At 33.1% G+C, this 20114-nt stretch overlaps 2 protein-coding genes across 3 annotated transcripts; one reads left to right on the top strand and one right to left on the bottom strand.

Annotated features, from left to right (window-relative positions):
• The first annotated feature begins 11675 nt into the window (after window positions 1-11675).
• LOC145092532 (Putative membrane lipoprotein) lies at window positions 11676-12922 on the top strand. The gene is made up of 2 exons (XM_079030481.1): window positions 11676-12611; window positions 12696-12922. Exons 1-2 carry the CDS (start codon window positions 11762-11764, stop codon window positions 12746-12748), a joined length of 903 nt encoding a protein of 300 aa, XP_078886607.1. The 5' UTR covers window positions 11676-11761; the 3' UTR covers window positions 12749-12922.
• Window positions 12923-15876: 2954 nt separating this feature from the next.
• CW14 (CW14 protein (DUF1336)) lies at window positions 15877-18662 on the bottom strand. Of its 2 annotated transcripts, none has more exons than XM_079030479.1 (8): window positions 18180-18662; window positions 17668-17754; window positions 17238-17576; window positions 17020-17155; window positions 16649-16943; window positions 16375-16569; window positions 16143-16265; window positions 15877-16045 (listed from the first exon to the last, which is right to left on the bottom strand). In XM_079030479.1, exons 1-8 carry the CDS (start codon window positions 18349-18351, stop codon window positions 15941-15943), a joined length of 1452 nt encoding a protein of 483 aa, XP_078886605.1. In that variant the 5' UTR covers window positions 18352-18662; the 3' UTR covers window positions 15877-15940. The 2 variants fall into 2 exon arrangements, with proteins under 2 accessions (XP_078886605.1, XP_078886606.1); XM_079030480.1 differs by having other exon boundaries at window positions 17668-17751.
• Window positions 18663-20114: the final 1452 nt, after the last annotated feature.

Genomic DNA, 20114 nt, shown 5'->3' with positions numbered 1-20114 from the left:
TTGAGGCATTCACACTATTGGTGCTTGGCCCTCAAACTCCTCAAGAACCAAACTCATCAAAAAGGTATGTAATCTCTTCTAACTCTTTTATGTTGAAATGTTCCCCATGCCATGTTAGATAGGTTATAAACCTTGGAAAATTATTATTTTGCATGTATTTAGACAAACATAGATCCAAGGTTTATTAGGGTTGCATGCACACTTAGGAAGTGTTAGATTGCTCAAAACCCAACAATATTCACCCCCTAAGTCACACCTGAAGCACTTGATCACAACCGAATGTTGAGTTTTAACAAGAGCTCTAAAATTGTTGTAAATGCCAAGGAAATCAGATATTTGTTTCATAAGATAAACCCATGTATATCAAGTATAATCATCTATAAAAGATATGTAATAGCATGACCCACCCTTTGTGGATACTGGTGTAGGACCCCACACATCAGAATGAATAATATCAAAAGGAGCAGTAGAACAAGACATACTTTTACTGAAAGGTAAAGCAAAGAATTTTGATAATTTACAACCACTACAATAAAAAATATCACAAGTTTTCAAATGACCCAAAACACCACTAGATGTTAGAAAACTCAAACATGATACAGACATGTATCCCAAATGAGAATGCCAAAGATAAAACTCAGACGACAAAGGACTCAAACGAAAAGAAAACAAATCAATGATGACAAAAATAGAGACAAACCTAACACTCTCTACTAGCATAAATGTATCACTAGCAGACATAACACAAATAGATGAGACATGTGACAAAGAAGTAAATGATGACAAATGAGGAGTTGTGTGATGGGTTGCACCAGAATCTAAAATCCACAAAGATGAGGGAATACCTGAGGTACCGGATGAAGTAGGACCAGAATGAGACATAGACGTAAACATGGCAGTGGAATTAAATGCCAAATACTGTCTGAAACTCTCAAAAACCTTGGGATCCAATGCAAATTATGGCATGTTTCCAACATATTCCATGTCAACTGGTGGTGTAGCAGTAGCAACAAACTGTGGAGGACGAGGTATCCATGAAGGAGTACCATAGTAACGTGGCTGAAACTTCTATTAACCATAACTATTATGTTGTCCCAACTGAGGCTGACCAGATTTACCCTTGTTGACTAACAATGGACACTAAGCTTTCCAATAATTTTTCTGTTTGCAGAATGCACACTCATCATAAGCAACCCTTGGAGTTTGTCGAGGATGATTAGAGGAAACAACAGGCACAAGAGGAGTGGAGGTAGGAATGGAGGTTTCTTTAAACCCTTTATCTGTGTGAAACTTAATACAAGTCTCTTCAGCAACCAGCTCATGAAAAACATAATCTATTGAGGGATGGGGGAGTGATGAAGAATCGTTCCACGTAGGCCTTCAAAATCAGAACACAAGGCCATCAAAAACTAGACCAAATGTTGTTCTTCCTTCCTAAAAATATAAGACTCAAAATCTTTTAACTCTTTAGATTCAGTAAGAGCCAATTGATCCTACAAATCAGACATAGCAACATAGAAATCTTGAATACTCTGGTCATTTTGTTGAAGGGCACGAATATCATATTCTAACTGATACTGTTTAGCAAAGTTGGACTGAGTATACAGTCTCTCCAAGTGATTCCAAATTTCATTTGATGTGCCATATTTATCCAACTGCATACCAATAGACTGAGTAACAAAATTGTTAATCTAAGTAATGACCTTGGAGTTATCGGTCCCCCAAGCATCAACCAACAAATCGAAATTCTCAGCTTGAGGCATTGAGGGGTTGGCTTTATTCCCTGTGACATAGCCCTACATATTCTTCCCATCAAGGAAGTTCTTCATAACATAACTCCAATACGTATAATCCTTTCCATCAAGACGAGTATTGATTTATTGAAGGGAGTCATCCTTTCCAGTCATGCTGGCAATGAATAAATAAGCACAACAAAAGATAAGCAATTTGAGAATCAGAAGAGTAACAAACCAGTGAAAGCAATTAATCGAACAATAAAAGATCGAAAAACAATAACGAACTAATCAACAACAACAAATGAATACCAACAAACAAACGAATATCAACAACGAAGAAACATCAAACATATTGAAAACAAAAAACGGTTATAGTAACCCTAGAAAATTTTGATCCGTGCCACAGATGACTACTACAAAACCTTCTAACAATGTATCAAACCTCCGCTTTGATACTATGATAATATTGCAATATGATTATGATAAAGAGAAATTACAAGGTTCTCAATGAAAAGCATGAAAGCTACACAGAAGAAAGCGGAGAATAAATACTAACAAGACAAAACCCTAATGGGCTAAAGCCTAAATGGCCCATAAACATGTGGGCTGATAACATATATGCTAACACTTTTATTTCATAATCAGTTTGATTCAAACAAAAAAAAGTTCAGTCTTAAAAAATAATTAATCCTAAAATTCTTTATAATAGGCAGAATGCATTTTATTTGAGAGCTCTATTGATAGGAAGGACTAAAAGTTAAATCAAAAGTCATATATTTGTAGTTGGGTGTTAGCTTTAATATATGATGGTAATGGTGATATGGGACAAAAAAAGTTAGGTGGGATTTCCAGCAAAATAATGTTGCCTCCAACATAAACCACATACCCAGTTGTATATATGCCTTTCCCTTTTACCCCTCCCATTGTTGGTAATGTGTCCTCTATTATTGTCCACCATTGGGATATTTCCATAAATCTAGTGAATTATGCATCATTCTTTGAAAAAAAATGTATTATGGTGCATTTTTGTTCCTTTACATTGTTCTCCTTCTTGTATGTTTTTCGTGATGAATAATCTTAAATAGACCATACCTGTTAAAATAAGTTCATTCATGCTTTTACGCACTTATCATTGATTTTATATCCTTTTTTTATTTATTTATTTCTATAGGGTTAAAATTGTAAATTATTTGTAGTTGGTTTGTTGTTCTTATTTATAGGAAGGGTTAAATGTGTACTCTTGCTGATCTCTAGGACTGGGGCTCACATTATCTCAAATTTGTCGAACACGCGGATCTATTTTGGGCTGGGTTATCCTGGGTTACAATGGGTCTAGGTGGTATTCGATTCAATTCTAACCCCGAAGTATATAATGTTTGGTCCCTATGTAATTTGGTTATTATCGAGTCGTTTTGTTCTATGTGATTCTTAGTGTATAACTTTCTTCTCTCTGATAGTATTAAGGTTTCTTTATCTATTCCTCAATCATTTTTTGATCGAGTGATTAGATTAGATGAGGGTTGTAGTGAGGATGGTTGTAGAGTGCTCAATGTTCTTTGTAGAGAGATTTTTCTTGTAAGTTCATGTAAACCAACTGATCCTTACTTGAATGAGAACTGTTGATGTTGTGCAATATTGTGTTCTGTATGTTTTTTAGATTGTTTAGATGGTATCATAGCCTCATTGGTTGTTGTTTGTTTTGATTCTGGTCAGGATCAAGTTAAGGTTTCAGGTCTAGTGTTTAATTTTTTGTTCGTTGTCTAGGTCTGGTTTTGGCTTATCGATTCTTGTTGTTGAGGGTTCTTGGCTCGATGTTATTTTTTGATCCAGACGTAGTGGCTTGATTGTATGGATCTGTTATCAGATCTTGTCTTCTCATGTATCTGTTTTGGTGGTAATTGCCAACCTGGTAGTATCCTTGTCACACATTTGGTAGTAAACTTTATGAATGTTTAGGGTTAACATTTTGTTAAACCTATCGGCCAACACTATAAACAAAGGTCAACGTCAAGTATGTGCAAACAAGTTGCTATTAATAGTTTTGGTTCTGGCATTTGAATGTCGTGTCTTCTTCAGTGGTAAGTCTAAGATTCAGATTTATCGAAACTACTTTGCTGTTTTCTGTGAGTATTTTATGGATCATTGTAAGTCTCGAACACTTCTTTTCTTCTAGAGTTTTGATTTATCAGTTATCCTCTTATCACAATTGTTCACGTCTATAATTTCAACTTGCTTTGGCCTAATATGTGTTATGAATCTGGTTGAGTTATAGAAACAACTTGTGAATCTTCATGCTTAGGTGTTAGATTCCTGATTATTTTGTGGTTGTGATTGTTCTATGGTTGTGATTGTTGTCAATCATGACTGGAACACCAGGGGAGAGTTCTAATAAGAATGATGTTGTTGATTTTGATGATCCTTTGTATCTTCATCCTTTCGATAATTCTGTTACTGCTATAATTAGTTTCAAACTAGTTGGAACTGAAAATTTTAAAGTATGTTTTTTTGGAAACTCGGTTTAGTATTAAAGTCAAGTATGTGAGATCTGATAATGGTACTGAGTTTGTTAACACTAGAATGAAAAGTTTTTTTTTTGAAAATAAGGGTCTTATTCATCAAACTTTATGTGTTCATACTCCACAATAAATGGTGTTGTGGAGAGGAAACACAAACATCTTCTTAATGTTTCTAGATCTTTGTTATTTCATTCTGGTTTACCTAAACTTTTTTAGGGTGAAGCTGTTGTGACTGTTGTTTTTTTAATAAATAGAAATCTTTCATCTGTTTTAAATGGGAAAACTCCTTATGAAATGATATATAAGAGTTCCTGCTTATGATAAGATCATATTCTTTTGGGTTCTTTTGTTTTGCTACTGTTTTAGATAATCATGATAAAAATTTTGAAAGGTCTGAAAAATGCATTTTGGTTGGCTATTCCAATGTTAAGAAAGATTATAAATTGTATAGTCTTGATAACTATGTTTTTTTCTCCAGGGATGTGAAGTTATATGAGTCTGTTTCCCTTTTAAATGACTTAGTTTTCTGATGAAATATCTCAGTTACATAAGTTGTCTAGCTCTAATGATAACAATTTGTGGGATCCTTTTTACAATGATGAAACTAATTCTTCAGAAAGTCTTATTGATGTTCAATTTGATAGTGTCTCTGGTGAAAGCAATCAGGATGGTGATTTGAATATAAATCAGCCTTCAAGTACAACTGATTCTAGTCAGGATGGTACCTGTAATTTGGGTGCAACTGACTCTGCTTAGGATGGTACTGAGAGTGTGATATGCACAATTTGTAACCTAGTATGGGTACTTCTGAAACACTTGAGAGTGTGATATGCACAACTGACTTCTGAAACACTTGTAACCTAGGAGGAAAACTTTGTTCCTTCTAATTCTCTTAATGATCAGTCTTTAACTAATAGAAGGTCTAGTTGTGAGTCTAGGCTTCCTCAAAGATTTAGTGGGTATATTGTAGAAGGCAAGTATAAGTATGAAATTAAGAAATCTGTGAATTATTCTTTTTTATGTTTTGAAAATAAATGTTTTGTTACTAATCTAAATAAAACTATTGAGACTCAATCTTACTATGAAGTTGCCTTGGATCCTAATTGGGTTCAGGCAATGAATGAGGAAATGGAAGCTTTACATCGGAATCAAACTTAGATTGTTTGTAAATTGCCCTCTGATAGAAAGCCCATTGGTTGTAAATGGGTTTATAAAATAAAATATAAATGTAATGGTGAGGTTGAGAGGCTTAAGGTCAGGTTAGTTATTAAAGGATATAATCAGAGAGAGGGGATTAATTACAAAGAAACTTTTTCTCTAGTAACCAAAATGGTAACTATTAGAACGGTTATCACTTTTGCTATTAATTTTGGTTGGATTTTGTTTCAGTCAGGTATTAATAATGCTTTCCTTTATGGTGACTTAGATGAAGATGTATATATGTATTTGCCTCTTGGTTACTATAATACAGATGATAATCTAGTTTGTAAATTGTTAAAATGTGTATATGGGCTCAAACAGGCCCTAGGAAATGGAATGAGAAGTTGTGTAGTTCCCTTTCTAAATTTGGTTTTGTCCAAAGTATTAATGATTTTTATATTTTTGTTAGAACCAAAAATGATTGTTCAGTTTTCTTACTTGTTTATGTGGATGATATCATCCTTACTGGTAACAACATTGATGAAATTAATCTTGTTAATGGTTTTTTAAGATCTAAATTTTTTATTAAAGATCTTGGAAAGTTAAAAAATTTCTTAGGAATTGAAGTTGTTGATATAGAAAAAGGTATTTGTTTAAACCAAAGGAAATATTGTTTAGAGTTACTTCATGAGTTTGGAATGTTAGGGTGTAAACATGTTAAGACACATTTAGAATGTAATATTGTTGTTAGAAGTGGTGGGATAGATAAAAATTATGGTTTGTTACACAGTATTACTATTTTTCAAAAATTGATTGGTAAACTGATATATTTGACTATTACTCGACCTGATATATTATATGTAGTTCAAGTTTTGAGTCAATTTATTATGCATTCACCTAAAAAATCTCATTTTAATATTTCCCTAAGATTACTAAGGTATCCGAAGAGTAATCCAGGAAGATGTGTTTCTATAATTATATCAAAAAATTTAATTCCAAAAGGTATTGTGGATGTTGATTGGTCCAAGTGTCTTGCATCTCGCCGTTCTATTACTGGTTATTCTTTGTTTCTTGGTGAATCTCTGATTTCCTGCAAAACATGAAATTGTTTCTCGTTCTTCCACGGAATCTGAATATAGAGCATTTGGTATTATAACTTGAGAAGTTATTTGGATATTGAAAATTTTGTTTGATCTCGGAATTAAAAGTTTAAATCTTGTGCCAATATTTTGTGATAATGAATTGAATCAGCTATCAAATTGCTTTTGAATCTTGTTTTCCATGAGAAAACAAAACATTTTGACATCGACACTCATTTTATCAGAGATTGTGTCTCAAAGGGTGTTGTAGAAGTTTTAAAAGTTGATTTTGCTCACAACATTGCCGATATTTTTACCAAGTATCCGGGGGCTTTTCAACATAATATTTTATGTGAAAGAATGGTCTTGTAGATTCGTTTCAAGGAAAATGCTAATCGGCTTTTATCAATGATTAAGTTTGAGGGGGCTATTAAAATAAGTTTAGTCTTGCATTTACAAACTTATGATTGATTTTATATCCTTTTTTGTATCCTTCTGTTATTTATTTATTTCTATACGGTTAAAATTGTAAATTATTTGTAGTTGGTTTGTTGCTCTTATTTGTTGGAAGGGCTAAAGGTGTACTCTTGCTGATCTGTGGGACTGGGGCTCACATTATCTCAAATATGTTAAACACGCGAATCTATTTCGGGTCGGGTTATCCCGGGTTACAATGGGTCTGTGTGATATTCGATCCAATTTTGAACCTGAAGCATATAATGTCTGGTCCCTGTGTAATTTGGTTATTATTGAGTCATTTGGTTCTATATGATTCTCGATGTATAACTTTCTTCTCTCTGATAGTATTAGGGTTTCTTTATCTGTTCTTCAATCGTTGTCTGATCGAGTGATTAGATTAGACGAGGGTTGTAGTGAGAATGGTTGTAGAGTGCTGATTGTTCTTTGTAGAGAGGTTTTTCTTGTAAGTAACCAACTGGTTCTTACTTGAATGAGAACTGTTAATGTTGTACAATCTTGTGTTATGAATGTTTTTTTATATTGTTTAGACTATCTCACTCATATGGTCGTCGACCGTGGACTATGGACCCCCCACACACATATATAAGTCCCATTTATGGGGTCTATTAACACCCTTTTATTTTATTTATAAGGGCATACATCTAGTCGTGAGAGACATGAATAAATGGGTCGTAAGGGAGTTGTGTAGGTTAATGAGAAAATTTTGATTTCCTAAGGTTCGTAAAATCTGAAACCCCGAGTTAAGAAACTACATGTAGCATGGAATAGGCTATGCATCCTAAAGATGAAGTTATCTGTAACAACGCAAATTTTCAAACAAATTTTTCATTTTAAAAATAAAGTATTTCCATTCAAACAAGGCATAAATAATGTAGGTGTCATGTCAAATACAAATTGTCTAAATCCCAAGATCATAAAAACATCCTTCAGTGTGTACCGATCACGCCGGCGCCTTCCCACGGTCCTCGCTAGTACTTGGAACACATACATAACAACTGTAAGCATAAATGCTTAGTGAGTTCCCCAATATACAACTTACGCACATACGCCTTTCCAGGCCCTGACCTTCCGGTCCTCAACACAACGCCTTCCGGCCCATAACATAATCGCCTTCCGGCCCATCACATATTGCCTTCCGGCCCACATAACATACATAGCACATATAACAAATAACTTACCACATATAGCATACATATCACATATCATATCTGACCTTCCGGTCACACAGTCAAACCCTTCCGGGTACAGTATAGTGAGAAGACTCACCTCGTGAATGCTGAAAGCTAGCAAATCCTGAAATCACTCGTGCACAATCCGTCGAGCTACAACCTCCCTATAACATCACATATCTCTCATTAACACTTATATCTTCTAAGTGTGACTATCCCTAAGAAGTCAGACTTAGGTCAACTCTGGTCAACGGTCAACGGTCAACTTGACCAGACTCGGCGAGTGCCATGGCGACTCGGCGAGTCTAGACGTCCTCAAATTCTCTAAAACTCCCTTTCTACTCGTCGAGTATCCTCCTTGACCCGACGAGTTACTCCTGGAAGAATCGCGAGGCCACCCCGACTCAACTCGCCGAGTCTGAAGAACAACTCGACGAGTCCCAGTAAATCTTCAAGCTACTCGCCGAGTCTGTTCGTCGAACTCGGCGAGTCCATGCCATGCAACTGCTCAAACTGCATCCTAAGGTCAGAACCGCTCCGACCATTCCTAGGTCTGGCCTTCCTAGGCTGATCCATCACGTAAAGTCCTCATTTCAGTGCTCATGATACACCCTATGATTCATAATTTACATTTTGACCTAAGGCATAAGGATTCCAATCCAAAACCTTCATCAATTCCCGAAATGCACAGACATGGGACATTCTGGACCTCCAAAGGTCCCAATACAGGGTTACAATCGATTAGGGGACTAGGGTAACATTCAATCTATTCACAAAAGGGTTCCATAAACCCTAATTCCATAATCACATCAACATAGCAGAGTATACTCGAAATCTTACCTGGATGATGTATTCTCTGTGTCTCCAATCCTCAGAATGTGACTCCCTTGCTGTTCCTTTAGCCAATCCTTTCTCTTCCTTGCACAACAACTCTTCTATAATCAACAATGGCCTATAATCCTTGCTCCAGATGCACACAATCGATTTAGGGTTCTTCTCAGAAGGCTAAAATGAACAATGACGGCCAATAAGTCCCTTTTATACGTCCCAAACCTGAACGGTTAGGGTTTTCGCTAAACAGCGCAGACTCGCCGAGTCCATATCTGGACTCGTCGAGTCCAGTCGCGAACCCGCGACCAGGTCTGCGATCCTACTCGGCGAGTCTAGGCTTCAACTCGCCGAGTCCCCTCTTAAAACACCCCAAAAACATAATTTTAACAATACCTGAGATTCCGGGCTGTTACATTATCCACCATATGTATGATTCGACACAATCCCGATCAAATGATATCAATGTCAAATTTTTGCAACGTCATAAGGTTTGTGTGAGAATCATGATGTATACGCCAGTGACGGAGCTACGTGGGATGGTGGGGGTACTACAGCATCCCAAAAAAATTATTTTATATATAATATTTGTATATATGTTTTATGTTATTGCACCCCAACTAAAATAATTGGATTATGTTTTTTTAATGCATATTATAGGATCACTACATAAAATATATTTTGACGATATTTGTATTCCGTATCAAAATTCTTGGCTCGCCACCGGTAAACGCTACAAAAGTGGAAATAAAACGAACAAAACATTAGAGAACTTAGTAACAATTCGATTCAGACGTTAAGCTGTTAAATTAACACGTAGACGATGCAAAAAAAAAGGATGAAGAAAAATGTTTTTCTTTATTTGAAAAACTTTTTGTGACCTTTTTTTCGGTTATAACCGGTGGAATCGTCCATTACAATACATAAGAAAAATAACTACAAAAATATTTGTAATAAAAGAAACGTCAAAATCAGTTTTTTTATACTGTAAGAGTAATGGAAAAGAAGAACAAATTTAACGACAAACTCTAGCAACCAAGAAGTTACGAATTTTAATCTTCTATGCAAAAAGCCCAAGATATCATTGGCAAAATCCAGCCATCTCAAAATTGATATTTTCCCGTTCTTGTTCATATTCTGAGAAAATAATGCTCAGCTCCCGTGATCTCGACTAACCCCTTCCAAGTTCGTACATGATATAACACCAATGACCAACTCCATTCTATTTGGTTTAGCAATTTCAAGTTGGATTATTTTGGATTAACTTTTAATAAGAGTTTTTTTCGAAAGAGAACTTTTAATAAGAGTTTTAGATTTAATTTTCGGTTTTTATTTATTGACTTTTTTTTCGTTTGGATTTGTTAGACGGAAGAAAGATGATTGCGAGAAGGAAAAAAAAAGTAGCTGGTATCAATGGTGGTGACAACAATAAAGTTAGAAGAGAGTAAGTAAAAATAAAAAATAAAAAATATTAAAACCTCAGAAAAACATTAATTTATATATTTTGGTAGATAAGTTTAAAAACACAACATTTTGGTAAATATTTTTTAATTGGTACAAAACTCTGAATTGTTATTCTTTAAATATTTTGACTTAGTTGGGCCTCATATGGGACTTCATCTCGTACATACAAGCCTTTTTGTTTTGATTTCATGGGCTCTAGCCTTGTTTACTCCACCCTTATTGAACAATAAAGAGCTTGTGAAAGGCGATTTCGCAATAAAATAATCCTCATGGGAATTCATAATCAGATTGGAAAATTTTCAAGGCTGTGATTTGAATCCCATTTGTTTCATTTAAACGAAGATAAAATATTATTTCCGCAATAAAAAAACAAATAATCGAAGTCTAGAATACTAAAGGATACAAACAAATAATGCATGCATACCAATATAAAAGGACAAAAGGTTATATGTACAAACACTTGATACATATATGTGAAAACTTATTCAAGTCCTAATTTAATTGATGGTGTTAATCTGTAACTTCGTGTGCCTTTTACAAGTAAGAACCCCTTTCTTTATTTGGATATGGCTCTACAACACAATGATTGTGAAGGGAATAAAGCGGAGGGAACCCCAAATGTGTGCTTCTTTTGCTTCTTTTGAGGAGTATGGAGTTGGTGGTCTTTATTTTAGAAAGAGTATTTGAGGACTTATATATGTACCTCTCATTACAAAATCACAACAAGAACCCCATTTATAACAACAAAATCATCATGAATGCAACTAAAAATCTTTTTTGTCAAAAGGGTACTCTTAGCTTTTAATGATACATAACTAAAGATTATGATATGATGATCATTTGATGTAAAAAAACAAGATATTACCCAAAATAAAATAATAATAATAGAACAAAAAATAAAGAGGCACTATACCTTGAGGTTCCCTTTGATTTCAATCCACATAAGTGGATCATATTCTCCAAGTTATAACCTTATCTAAAGCTACGAAAAGGAAAGAATCATATTCTTCTTTTACCATCGGTAATGCAAACACTAGGAGCCAATATCTATTACAAATTTCACATATAAAATTATAACTTAATTGAAGAAATTTCACCTCCACATAGACATACAATTTATTTATTTATTTATTTAAGTTTGACATCTTATTCATAACCTTTATGGCTGAGTTACAAATTACCATCACTTTTTTAACAAAAGCATCTACAAAAGTAACCTAAAAACATATATACTACACCTTTAGTGCATAATATACAATTCATCCTATAAACGTTTATTTCATTTGCTCTTTATATATAACCCAATTCCCCCATCCCCCATCTCGATCGACAAATTCTTAGGTGCTAAAATGTCACACAACCCGAACATTCGACTCTCTTTCGCGACCAAACTCGTCACAACTTCCATCATCATAATCATCTCATCAACCTTCACCACCTCCCAAACTTGCAAACCGACATGTGGCACGTTACCTGTCAGATACCCGTTTGGAACCGGTTTAGGATGCGGCGACCCGCGGTTCCAAACCCGGGTAACTTGCAACAATCAACATCTGACATTCATAACACACACTGGATGCTACCCAATCACCGCCATCGACTACCCAAACCAAATTATTTACATAACCGACCCCTCAATGTCAACTTGTGGTTGCACTCAACCAAGTAAAGGGTTCGGGCTCGATTGGGACGCCCCTTTCACCTTTCATGACAACACTGTATTCGCCCTCCTCAATTGCGACACTTCATCATCGCCAGTATTCAAATCCGATGGCCGAAATGCTCCGGTTTGTGATCCGGTGAGTGGGACCCGAGTTTGTGGGATTTTGAATTCTTGTCAAGCAGTGAGTCGACTCACCACCCCGGTGTCTAGTTGTTGTGTGTATGCTCCGGTGGATCTTGGCCCTTCGTTTGAGATGGACTTGGGGAAATTGAATTGCGGGTCGTACTCGGGTTTGTACGGGTTTGATGGACACGCGGACAATCCCGAAAGTTGGAAATATGGTGTCGCGTTAAAGTATAAGTTTAATTTCAACAATGAGTATCCAACAATGTGTGCTGATTGTGAGAGAAGTGGTGGCGTTTGTGGGTATGGTGGACCTTATAGTTCGTTTTTGTGCAATTGTCGTAGTGGAATCAATACGACAACAAATTGTTTATTTGAAGCTACTTGGAATAGTTCTTCAAGATTTGTTCATGGTAAGGTTCATTAGCATTGGTTTATTCTTACATCAATTGATATGTTTATGTGACGTTTTTTATATATATGTTTTCTTTTTGCAGGTGGTTTTTGGATCTATGCATTATCATGGCTAGTGATATGGATGATGTTATGAAAGTAGACATTCTTGTTGTCGCATGTTCTTTTTTTGTTGCTAATGATCGATGCATGCATTTTTATTTGTTTTGTTAGATGTAAGAACTCATTAATTTAAAACTGTTCATCAACCTTTAACTTGACAAATGATTCATGATTTGTTTCTTTTTGGATAATTTTGGTTCTATATTAATTATTTCTGTAACCTGAGTTTAAAAGACATGTAACGATCGTAAATTAAAAAATAAAGAATTTTGTTGTAGAAGAGTGAACCAAAACTGGAATGGAATAGGGTTCCGATTCCTTGGCACTTGTGAAAAAGTACGCACTGAAATTGTCTTTTTTTTTCTGATCAAGATTCTTTCCTTTGTAGCGTCTAGGCTGTGTCGTCCTCTCTTCCGCCACATCCATTGTCGTTTGTCTACTCGTTCTCTTGTCTCGACAATTAAGCTCATGATCTTCCCACATTGAAACATTGCATCAAACAACGTTCGTATTCAATTATTTAAGATCAATTAAATGAATGGAATTGAAAAACATTTGAAACTATCTTGACATTACAAGATTAAATAGGAAATATTATTTGTGCAAAATGAAGGATTTCTTAGATGTTTTTTGTTTAGCATCTAGATAGGAGGTAAACTTACTAAAAGTTAAGTTGTTTGGTGTTGCCATGGAGCATGAAGAGGTGGTTGCTTTGGCCAATGTGGGTTTGTTACACTTGGAGAGTTTTAGTTCATACATTGATGATCTTGTGATGTTTTTATATAGTTTAATAGGAGTTGAATGAGGGATGAAGACTTCAAATTAATTTGAAGACTAGCTAAATGGAATTCATTTGCGTTAACTAAAGTAAATATTTTGACTTGAGGATCGTTAGACACACTTCCTATTAGAGTTGATCTACTTAAGAGAGGAATGGATCTACAATCGTTGTTTTGACTGAAATCAACTGTTAAAATCATCCACGCTAATTATGTAATGTTAGTTATATTTAAATTAAGCAAAATCAACTTTAGAAATTTTACAAATATCAATGCAATATTGACAAACTCTTCAAAATGATAATCAAATATATCAACTACGTTATACCTTTTACAAATATCTTTATATGTATAACTAAATATCTACTCTAATAATAATAATAATAGATTGTTACATGGCATGATTATTTTAATTTTAATTTATTTTATTAAATTTTATATAGTATTTAGATATAATATTTATAATAGTGTAATAATAAATATATATAAATTTCATTAATGCAACTTTTAAATTAAAAAAAGAAATAAGTATTTTGATTTTAATAATTCAATAATTGTCTCATTTTTCGTTATATTCCTTCATATTTAACTTTTCATTTTTAATAAAGTCATATAATACACGTATCTCACAACTAATTATTTAATAAAATATTATTATTATGATTTAAATAACTAATAGTAATTAACCGAAATAAAAATCAAGTCCGACATTTAAAAAGTCAAGGTCATATATATATATATATATATATATATATATATATATATATATATATATATATATATATATATATATATAATTTAAAAGAACAATTGAGGGGAATAAGGAACATTAAAAAATAAAATAGAACGATCAAATTGATGGAAAATGATCTACCAATCATATAATCACAAGAACGTAAAAACTAAAAAGTTGTATAAAAAAACATGTTAACATTTACTTAAAAGAACAATGATGCAATTGTGTTTTCGTATTTATTGATCGTTTTATTGATTACTTGTACATCAAAGTAGGTTGGGCTTATTTATTTATCTTTTTGTTATTATCATGACTAGGTTTTAAAAGTAGATGTATTTATGTTTTATGTTTTTATTTATTACTCATGTCTATGGTCTATGTCATGTTAAATTTAAATTATTGTATTTCTATTAAATTGGTTTATAAGTAACTTCATTTTTTGTTAACATATAAATATATTTGAATAGTATTAAATTAATATAACAAATAAATTATAAGAATATATCTACATAATATTATATTATCAAAGTACTAAATAAAAAGATATAAGTTTTTTTAATTAAACCATGTCCCACATTTGTATATGTGGCCTTGCAAACCATCTTTAAAATATAGAAAACGAAGTTTTATATCACATAAAGATTTGCCTTTACAACTTGCAAGAAAATAATGAGCCCGATAGCTGGTCATATATTAATATTATTTTTGTGTTTATTGTTTGACTAGATATGAAAAAAAAAATGATTGCACAAAAGAGAATTTAAGCATTCAACTATCAAGAAAAATACGTAGTAGTGCAAAATGGTATAAAGAGTCGATCATTTTTTTTATCTGTTACATTATTTTATAATAAAAAATATATTCTTTTTTTGTAAGTTACTTACTTTTACAAAAACATCATTTACATTAATTGATTTTATATAAATTTATCTTTAAGTGTTTTCGTGACAATAACTTTATAAATTATACTATGAAACAAATATAAAAAATAAATCATCTATCTTAACTAATTTATCTTGCATCAACTTTGTTATAATAGCTCTATCTTATGCTTTTTACCAATAACTTTAAATTATTATAAAGTATTTAAATTTGTAAATAAATTTGAAACATTTGTTAGATTTAAAATATTACTACACAATCAAATTAACTAAAATTATATAAACTAAAATTTAAACCATTTAAAATAAACTAAAAAACTTATAAACTTAAACTTAAAGACCCAAAATTGCACACATAATATCTCACACCAAATTTTATTGAATAACATAACATCATATTTAATATATAAAAATGATATTGATATTGACTGCAAAGGTTCAAGTGATCTCTATTATATGTTCATGCGTACTAATGTCATGGTCTACAAGGCAAATTTTGTCAAAAAATAAATAAATAAATAAATAAAATAAAATAACATGGAAGTCCATTATTGGTGGACCACTTTTTGAAATGACAGTTTCCTAACTACCCTTTTATTCTTATTTTAACAAATCAATTACATTCGATTCACTATTATATATATTCTTTTAAAAAAAAATTGTATGAACTGAACTTCATGACTTCACCATTTAGATATTTGACGATCTTATTAAAACTAATTTAAAAAATCAACAACTCACCATAAAACCAAACGAAAAAAAAAAAAAAAAAAAAACAAGATTAAATTAAATTAATCACCAAGTATTGAGTTGTAACCTTACACTATTTCTCATAATTCCTGATTTAACCCCAACATATGGTATCTCATTCTATCAATACCATTTAACCTCACACAACATAAAATTTGCTCCGGTAATTCCTCTGCTTTGTTTCCCTGTTTCACCATAAAACACAACTTCTCACAAACTATTTTCCTTTAAATTAAAAACATAAATAAAACCATAAATAAACAAATAAACAAATAAACATGCCTGGATTGTGAGACCAACATCCAAAATGCAATTCTTTAATCTATCTTGAAATGCCTCAAACCCTTTCCTTGAAATATAACTAAATCTATGCATATCCAAATCTATCTCAAAGTAATTTTCTCCCTGCACAAAATCCCACCAACAATATATTAATACAAAAAAGTACTTTTTTTAAAAACTTTTCACAGTAATAATTCATTCTATTTTTTTACTGTAAAACAGTAAAACTCACTTGGTAAAATTCATGTTGAGGACGAGAAAGCACGGGTTTTTCATTATAAGCATGCATAAGCTTTCTTTCGGGTGCACTCAACTGAAGTTCATCAACATTTACAACTCGCCCCAATATTTTCAACCTTTCACGAAATGGCACAAGTGTATCAACAGGAAACCCTTTCACTTTTTCAATTTCATCATCAAGAATCCTCTGTTTCAAAAATAAATTTATAGTAAAAATAATAATCATATTATAGGATGAAAATTGAAAGTTGATTATAAGATCTTACTCTCATGTTATCTTGAAACTGGGATGAAAGTTCCTTTGAGTAAGTTTCAGAAAGTTTAAAGTATAAAACAACATTCATTCCTTCACCATCGATTTCTCCTTGGAAAAAAGCACAAGGGTATAATGGTACTTGTACATTTACGACAAGAATACAAGGAAGGTCTCCTGAAGAAGATTCTAGAACAGGGAGCTCTACAAATCGAGCTATGTGATCGATTTTTGTTTGTGATAAGAAGACATCAACACCAAATGGGTAATACGCTGCATAATTAGGAGCGTGTTCTTTCTTTTTATCTCTGTAAACATTCAATAACATTTGTGTAATTACAAATAAAACACAAGTATATGTTTATGTAAAGCAAAAATGGTTACCTCAAATAATTCTCTCCTCGTACTCTAAAAGTCTTGGGTTCAACATTTGACCATGAATCGAGCACTTTCTTGTCTAATGGACAAAAGGGTACTTGTGAACCTGCTTTAGGTCTTTGTAGATGTATCTTTGAAGAAACTACAAGAAAGAAGCTCAAAAACATGTCACATTTCGATGTTTTTTGTGTATGTTTTCATAAAGTTGGATAAAAAATACATACAGATATTGGCGTTAGGGTGTCCATCTTTCCATTTAAATGAAAGTTTGTGTGTGGACTTTTTACGAACACTTGGTGGGCTTGAGCTTAAAGATCTTCTTTTTTCAATGGAGGGGACAGTAGCAGCAAGACAAGGGAGACAGTTGCTGGGGATTACTCCACAGTCCAACAGACCATCTTCTCTTCCAGAAGTTTCATCAACAGAAGAAGATATTTCATCAAGGTATACCGGTTTGATTTCGTTAGGACCTTCGGATCTTGATCTTGGATTCATTTCTTCTGGATGAACTGAAGAAATGCTTGCCCTAGAGGCGCCTTCCGACCCATTAAGAGAACTCACATCTGGTTATTTAATTTATATACAGATTTATGAGATGAAAGATATAAGGTTGCATGTTGAAATGGGTATCGAGTATAATAGATGAAAGCGTACCATCAAGAACACTCTGGAAATCGTCTTCACTGCAGTCGGAATCAAGAACTGCGGCGGAATCATACCAAGATTCATCAGTGCTCCCTGCTAATGAAAAAATGTAGATTTGGGTGAGCTAATAACATAAGGTTGCAAAAAATCATTTGAAATGTACTAGTTATGACAACGAAGATTATAAAAATGTAGCCTTTTGTGGAAGCGGATAGAGTATCTCTAAAATTAGTAAGAAGTGAATATTCAAGAAGAACACCACTGGAAAGTTGTGCCAGAAAGGGATAAGAGAACTAAAAGAAACCCCAACGAAAACAAGGAAATCCAACACATTAACTCAAGTTTTTGATTAATTTTAACAATGGAATTACTTCCAAGACAGAAATTAGTCAAGTAATCAATCGAATTGCAACAGAAACACAGATAATTTAGAAAAGATGTAGATCAATCGTCTCAATAATTACACACACACACACAGAGCGAGCGAGCGAGAGAGAGAGAGAGAGAGAGAGAGAGAGAACCGCGGAAAGTGGGATTAACGAAGGACTTATCAGACGGAAGGGACTTTGATTGATCGGATAAACGAGTGGAAACACGTCGTTTCAAGCCTTTCTTTCGCCTCCTAAATTTCCTCTTGGACGATGTTATTCTACCTCCGACGCAACTCTCCGGCGTCGACAAGCAAGCTCCCATCTCAGTACCGGTTTCCTCTTTCTCACTCTATGATCAAATTATTCGACACAGCATTTTAATCGAAAGAAAACGAAGAAGAAACGTGTGACGATAGATATGCTCTCCTCCAACAACCGCTTCAATTCTTGTTTTTCTTTCAAGAACTTTCAGTTTCTATTAAAACATAAATTATAGGTAGAAGTTAATGCGTGTGTTTGAGAGAAAGAGATAAAAATTTGGTGAGATGATCTTGAAATTGAGAGCTGGAAGAAACAAGAAGAAAGTCAAATAAGCCGCTTGGCTTTGATATTGAGTGACGGATTGTTGAAGAAAAGAAGGGGAGGGGGGGATCTACGTATTGTTTTCAGAACCCAAAAAACGTAGATGAATTGGGACCCACCAAATGGTACAATAGGACTGCCACGTCGACCACTGCACTTAATTTCCTGGGAAATGTAAACGTGTGTCTCCTCTCTCTCTTTATGTTGTACAAAAACTGTTCTCATCACGTATTTCTAAAATTACTTTTTTATTTTTAAGTTATTTAAAAATTTGTGATACTTGATATTTTATTATTTAAATATTTATATAGGTAGCAGGAGTAAATATTAAATAATTTTTAAAGTAAAATTTTAAAATAAATAGACGTATTTAACAAATGAAACAAAAGGATCAAAAGAATTATTAACGAAAATATTATCCATAATATTAATAATTGTCTTGTCATCATTTAAATTATTAATTTTTTCTTTTTTTATATCTAATGGCTAATTTACAAATATTGTTTCTTCAATATCAATGTTTGAACAATTAACTTTATATATTTCATTAATCTTAAAGATTTTGTATTTTGACCGGATGTATGAAGAAATTAATGAAGCATTCAATGTTTTGTCTATTTCTGTTATACGGGTTGCTTTAAAAAAATATATTAAAAATTAAGGATTAAACATTAACAAAATTTAAATCGATATATTTCAATAGGATTTAACTGGGATACAGGATTATTAGGTATTTTTAATAAAAATAAATTGTTGAAACGTTAACCATAGTTTCAATAACTTCAATCAGACCACTCCATTTTTTGATGAGTGGTTATTGGTTATTGGTTAGAAGTTAGTATCATAAAGTTATTAGAATTCGTCAACGCCCAAATTAAATCTCAAGACCTCTCATCTTAGATTCAAAACCTCTATTAATTGAGTTATTCCCACATTGGCAACCAAATCACACTGTAATCATGAAATACGAAATTAATAAATAATTGTAATAAAAACAAATCGTTGAAGCATCAACCATAGTTTGTGTAAGTCCCTAATCTGCATGTGTATCAGTCAGATCCGTTTGATGGTGCGGAATCCCAATCAAACGGATGATGTCAGATAAAATAGAAGAGAAGGAGAAGAAGAAGATGATGAATTTCAATGTATTGATAATATGAATTAAATTCCTTACACAAGATTCACACACACAAATGTTCATTTCTCTCTGGCCGTAAACTCCTTAGGGTTCATCAATCTCTACTCCTCACCCTAACACCTCTATTTATACTTGGAATATGGGCCGGATAACACATGTGCCGTAAATGAGTTTACGGCCGTAAGGTGTTTACGGCCGTAAACTCAGCCGTAAACTAGACCATAAATTCACAAATATTACAGAAAAATACAACTGCCTAGAAAAGTAAAGTATAAACCATATTTTGACCCAACAATCTCCCCCTTGGTTTATAGCTTTCTTTTCTTAATCGACCCAACAAGCTCCCCCTAAAAAGTAGCTGGCTC

This window comes from Lactuca serriola, chromosome 3 (genome assembly GCF_051521515.1).
Source record: "Lactuca serriola cultivar US96UC23 chromosome 3, Lser_US96UC23_V15, whole genome shotgun sequence".
NCBI lineage: Eukaryota > Viridiplantae > Streptophyta > Magnoliopsida > Asterales > Asteraceae > Lactuca > Lactuca serriola.
This window is presented reverse-complemented; position numbering and strand designations above follow the sequence as displayed.

Excerpts from the sequence above, each read along its gene's own strand:
- LOC145092532 (XM_079030481.1), top strand. The coding sequence starts at position 11,762 with ATGTCACACAACCCGAACATTCGACTCTCTTTCGCGACCAAACTCGTC. Across the intron at positions 12,612-12,695 it reads TTCTTCAAGATTTGTTCATG|GTGGTTTTTGGATCTATGCA; the intron begins GTAAGGTTCATT and ends TTCTTTTTGCAG.
- CW14 (XM_079030479.1), bottom strand. The coding sequence starts at position 18,351 with ATGGGAGCTTGCTTGTCGACGCCGGAGAGTTGCGTCGGAGGTAGAATA. Across the intron at positions 17,156-17,237 it reads ACACCCTAACGCCAATATCT|TTTCTTCAAAGATACATCTA; the intron begins GTATGTATTTTT and ends TCTTTCTTGTAG. Across the intron at positions 16,266-16,374 it reads CTCAACATGAATTTTACCAA|GGAGAAAATTACTTTGAGAT; the intron begins GTGAGTTTTACT and ends GATTTTGTGCAG.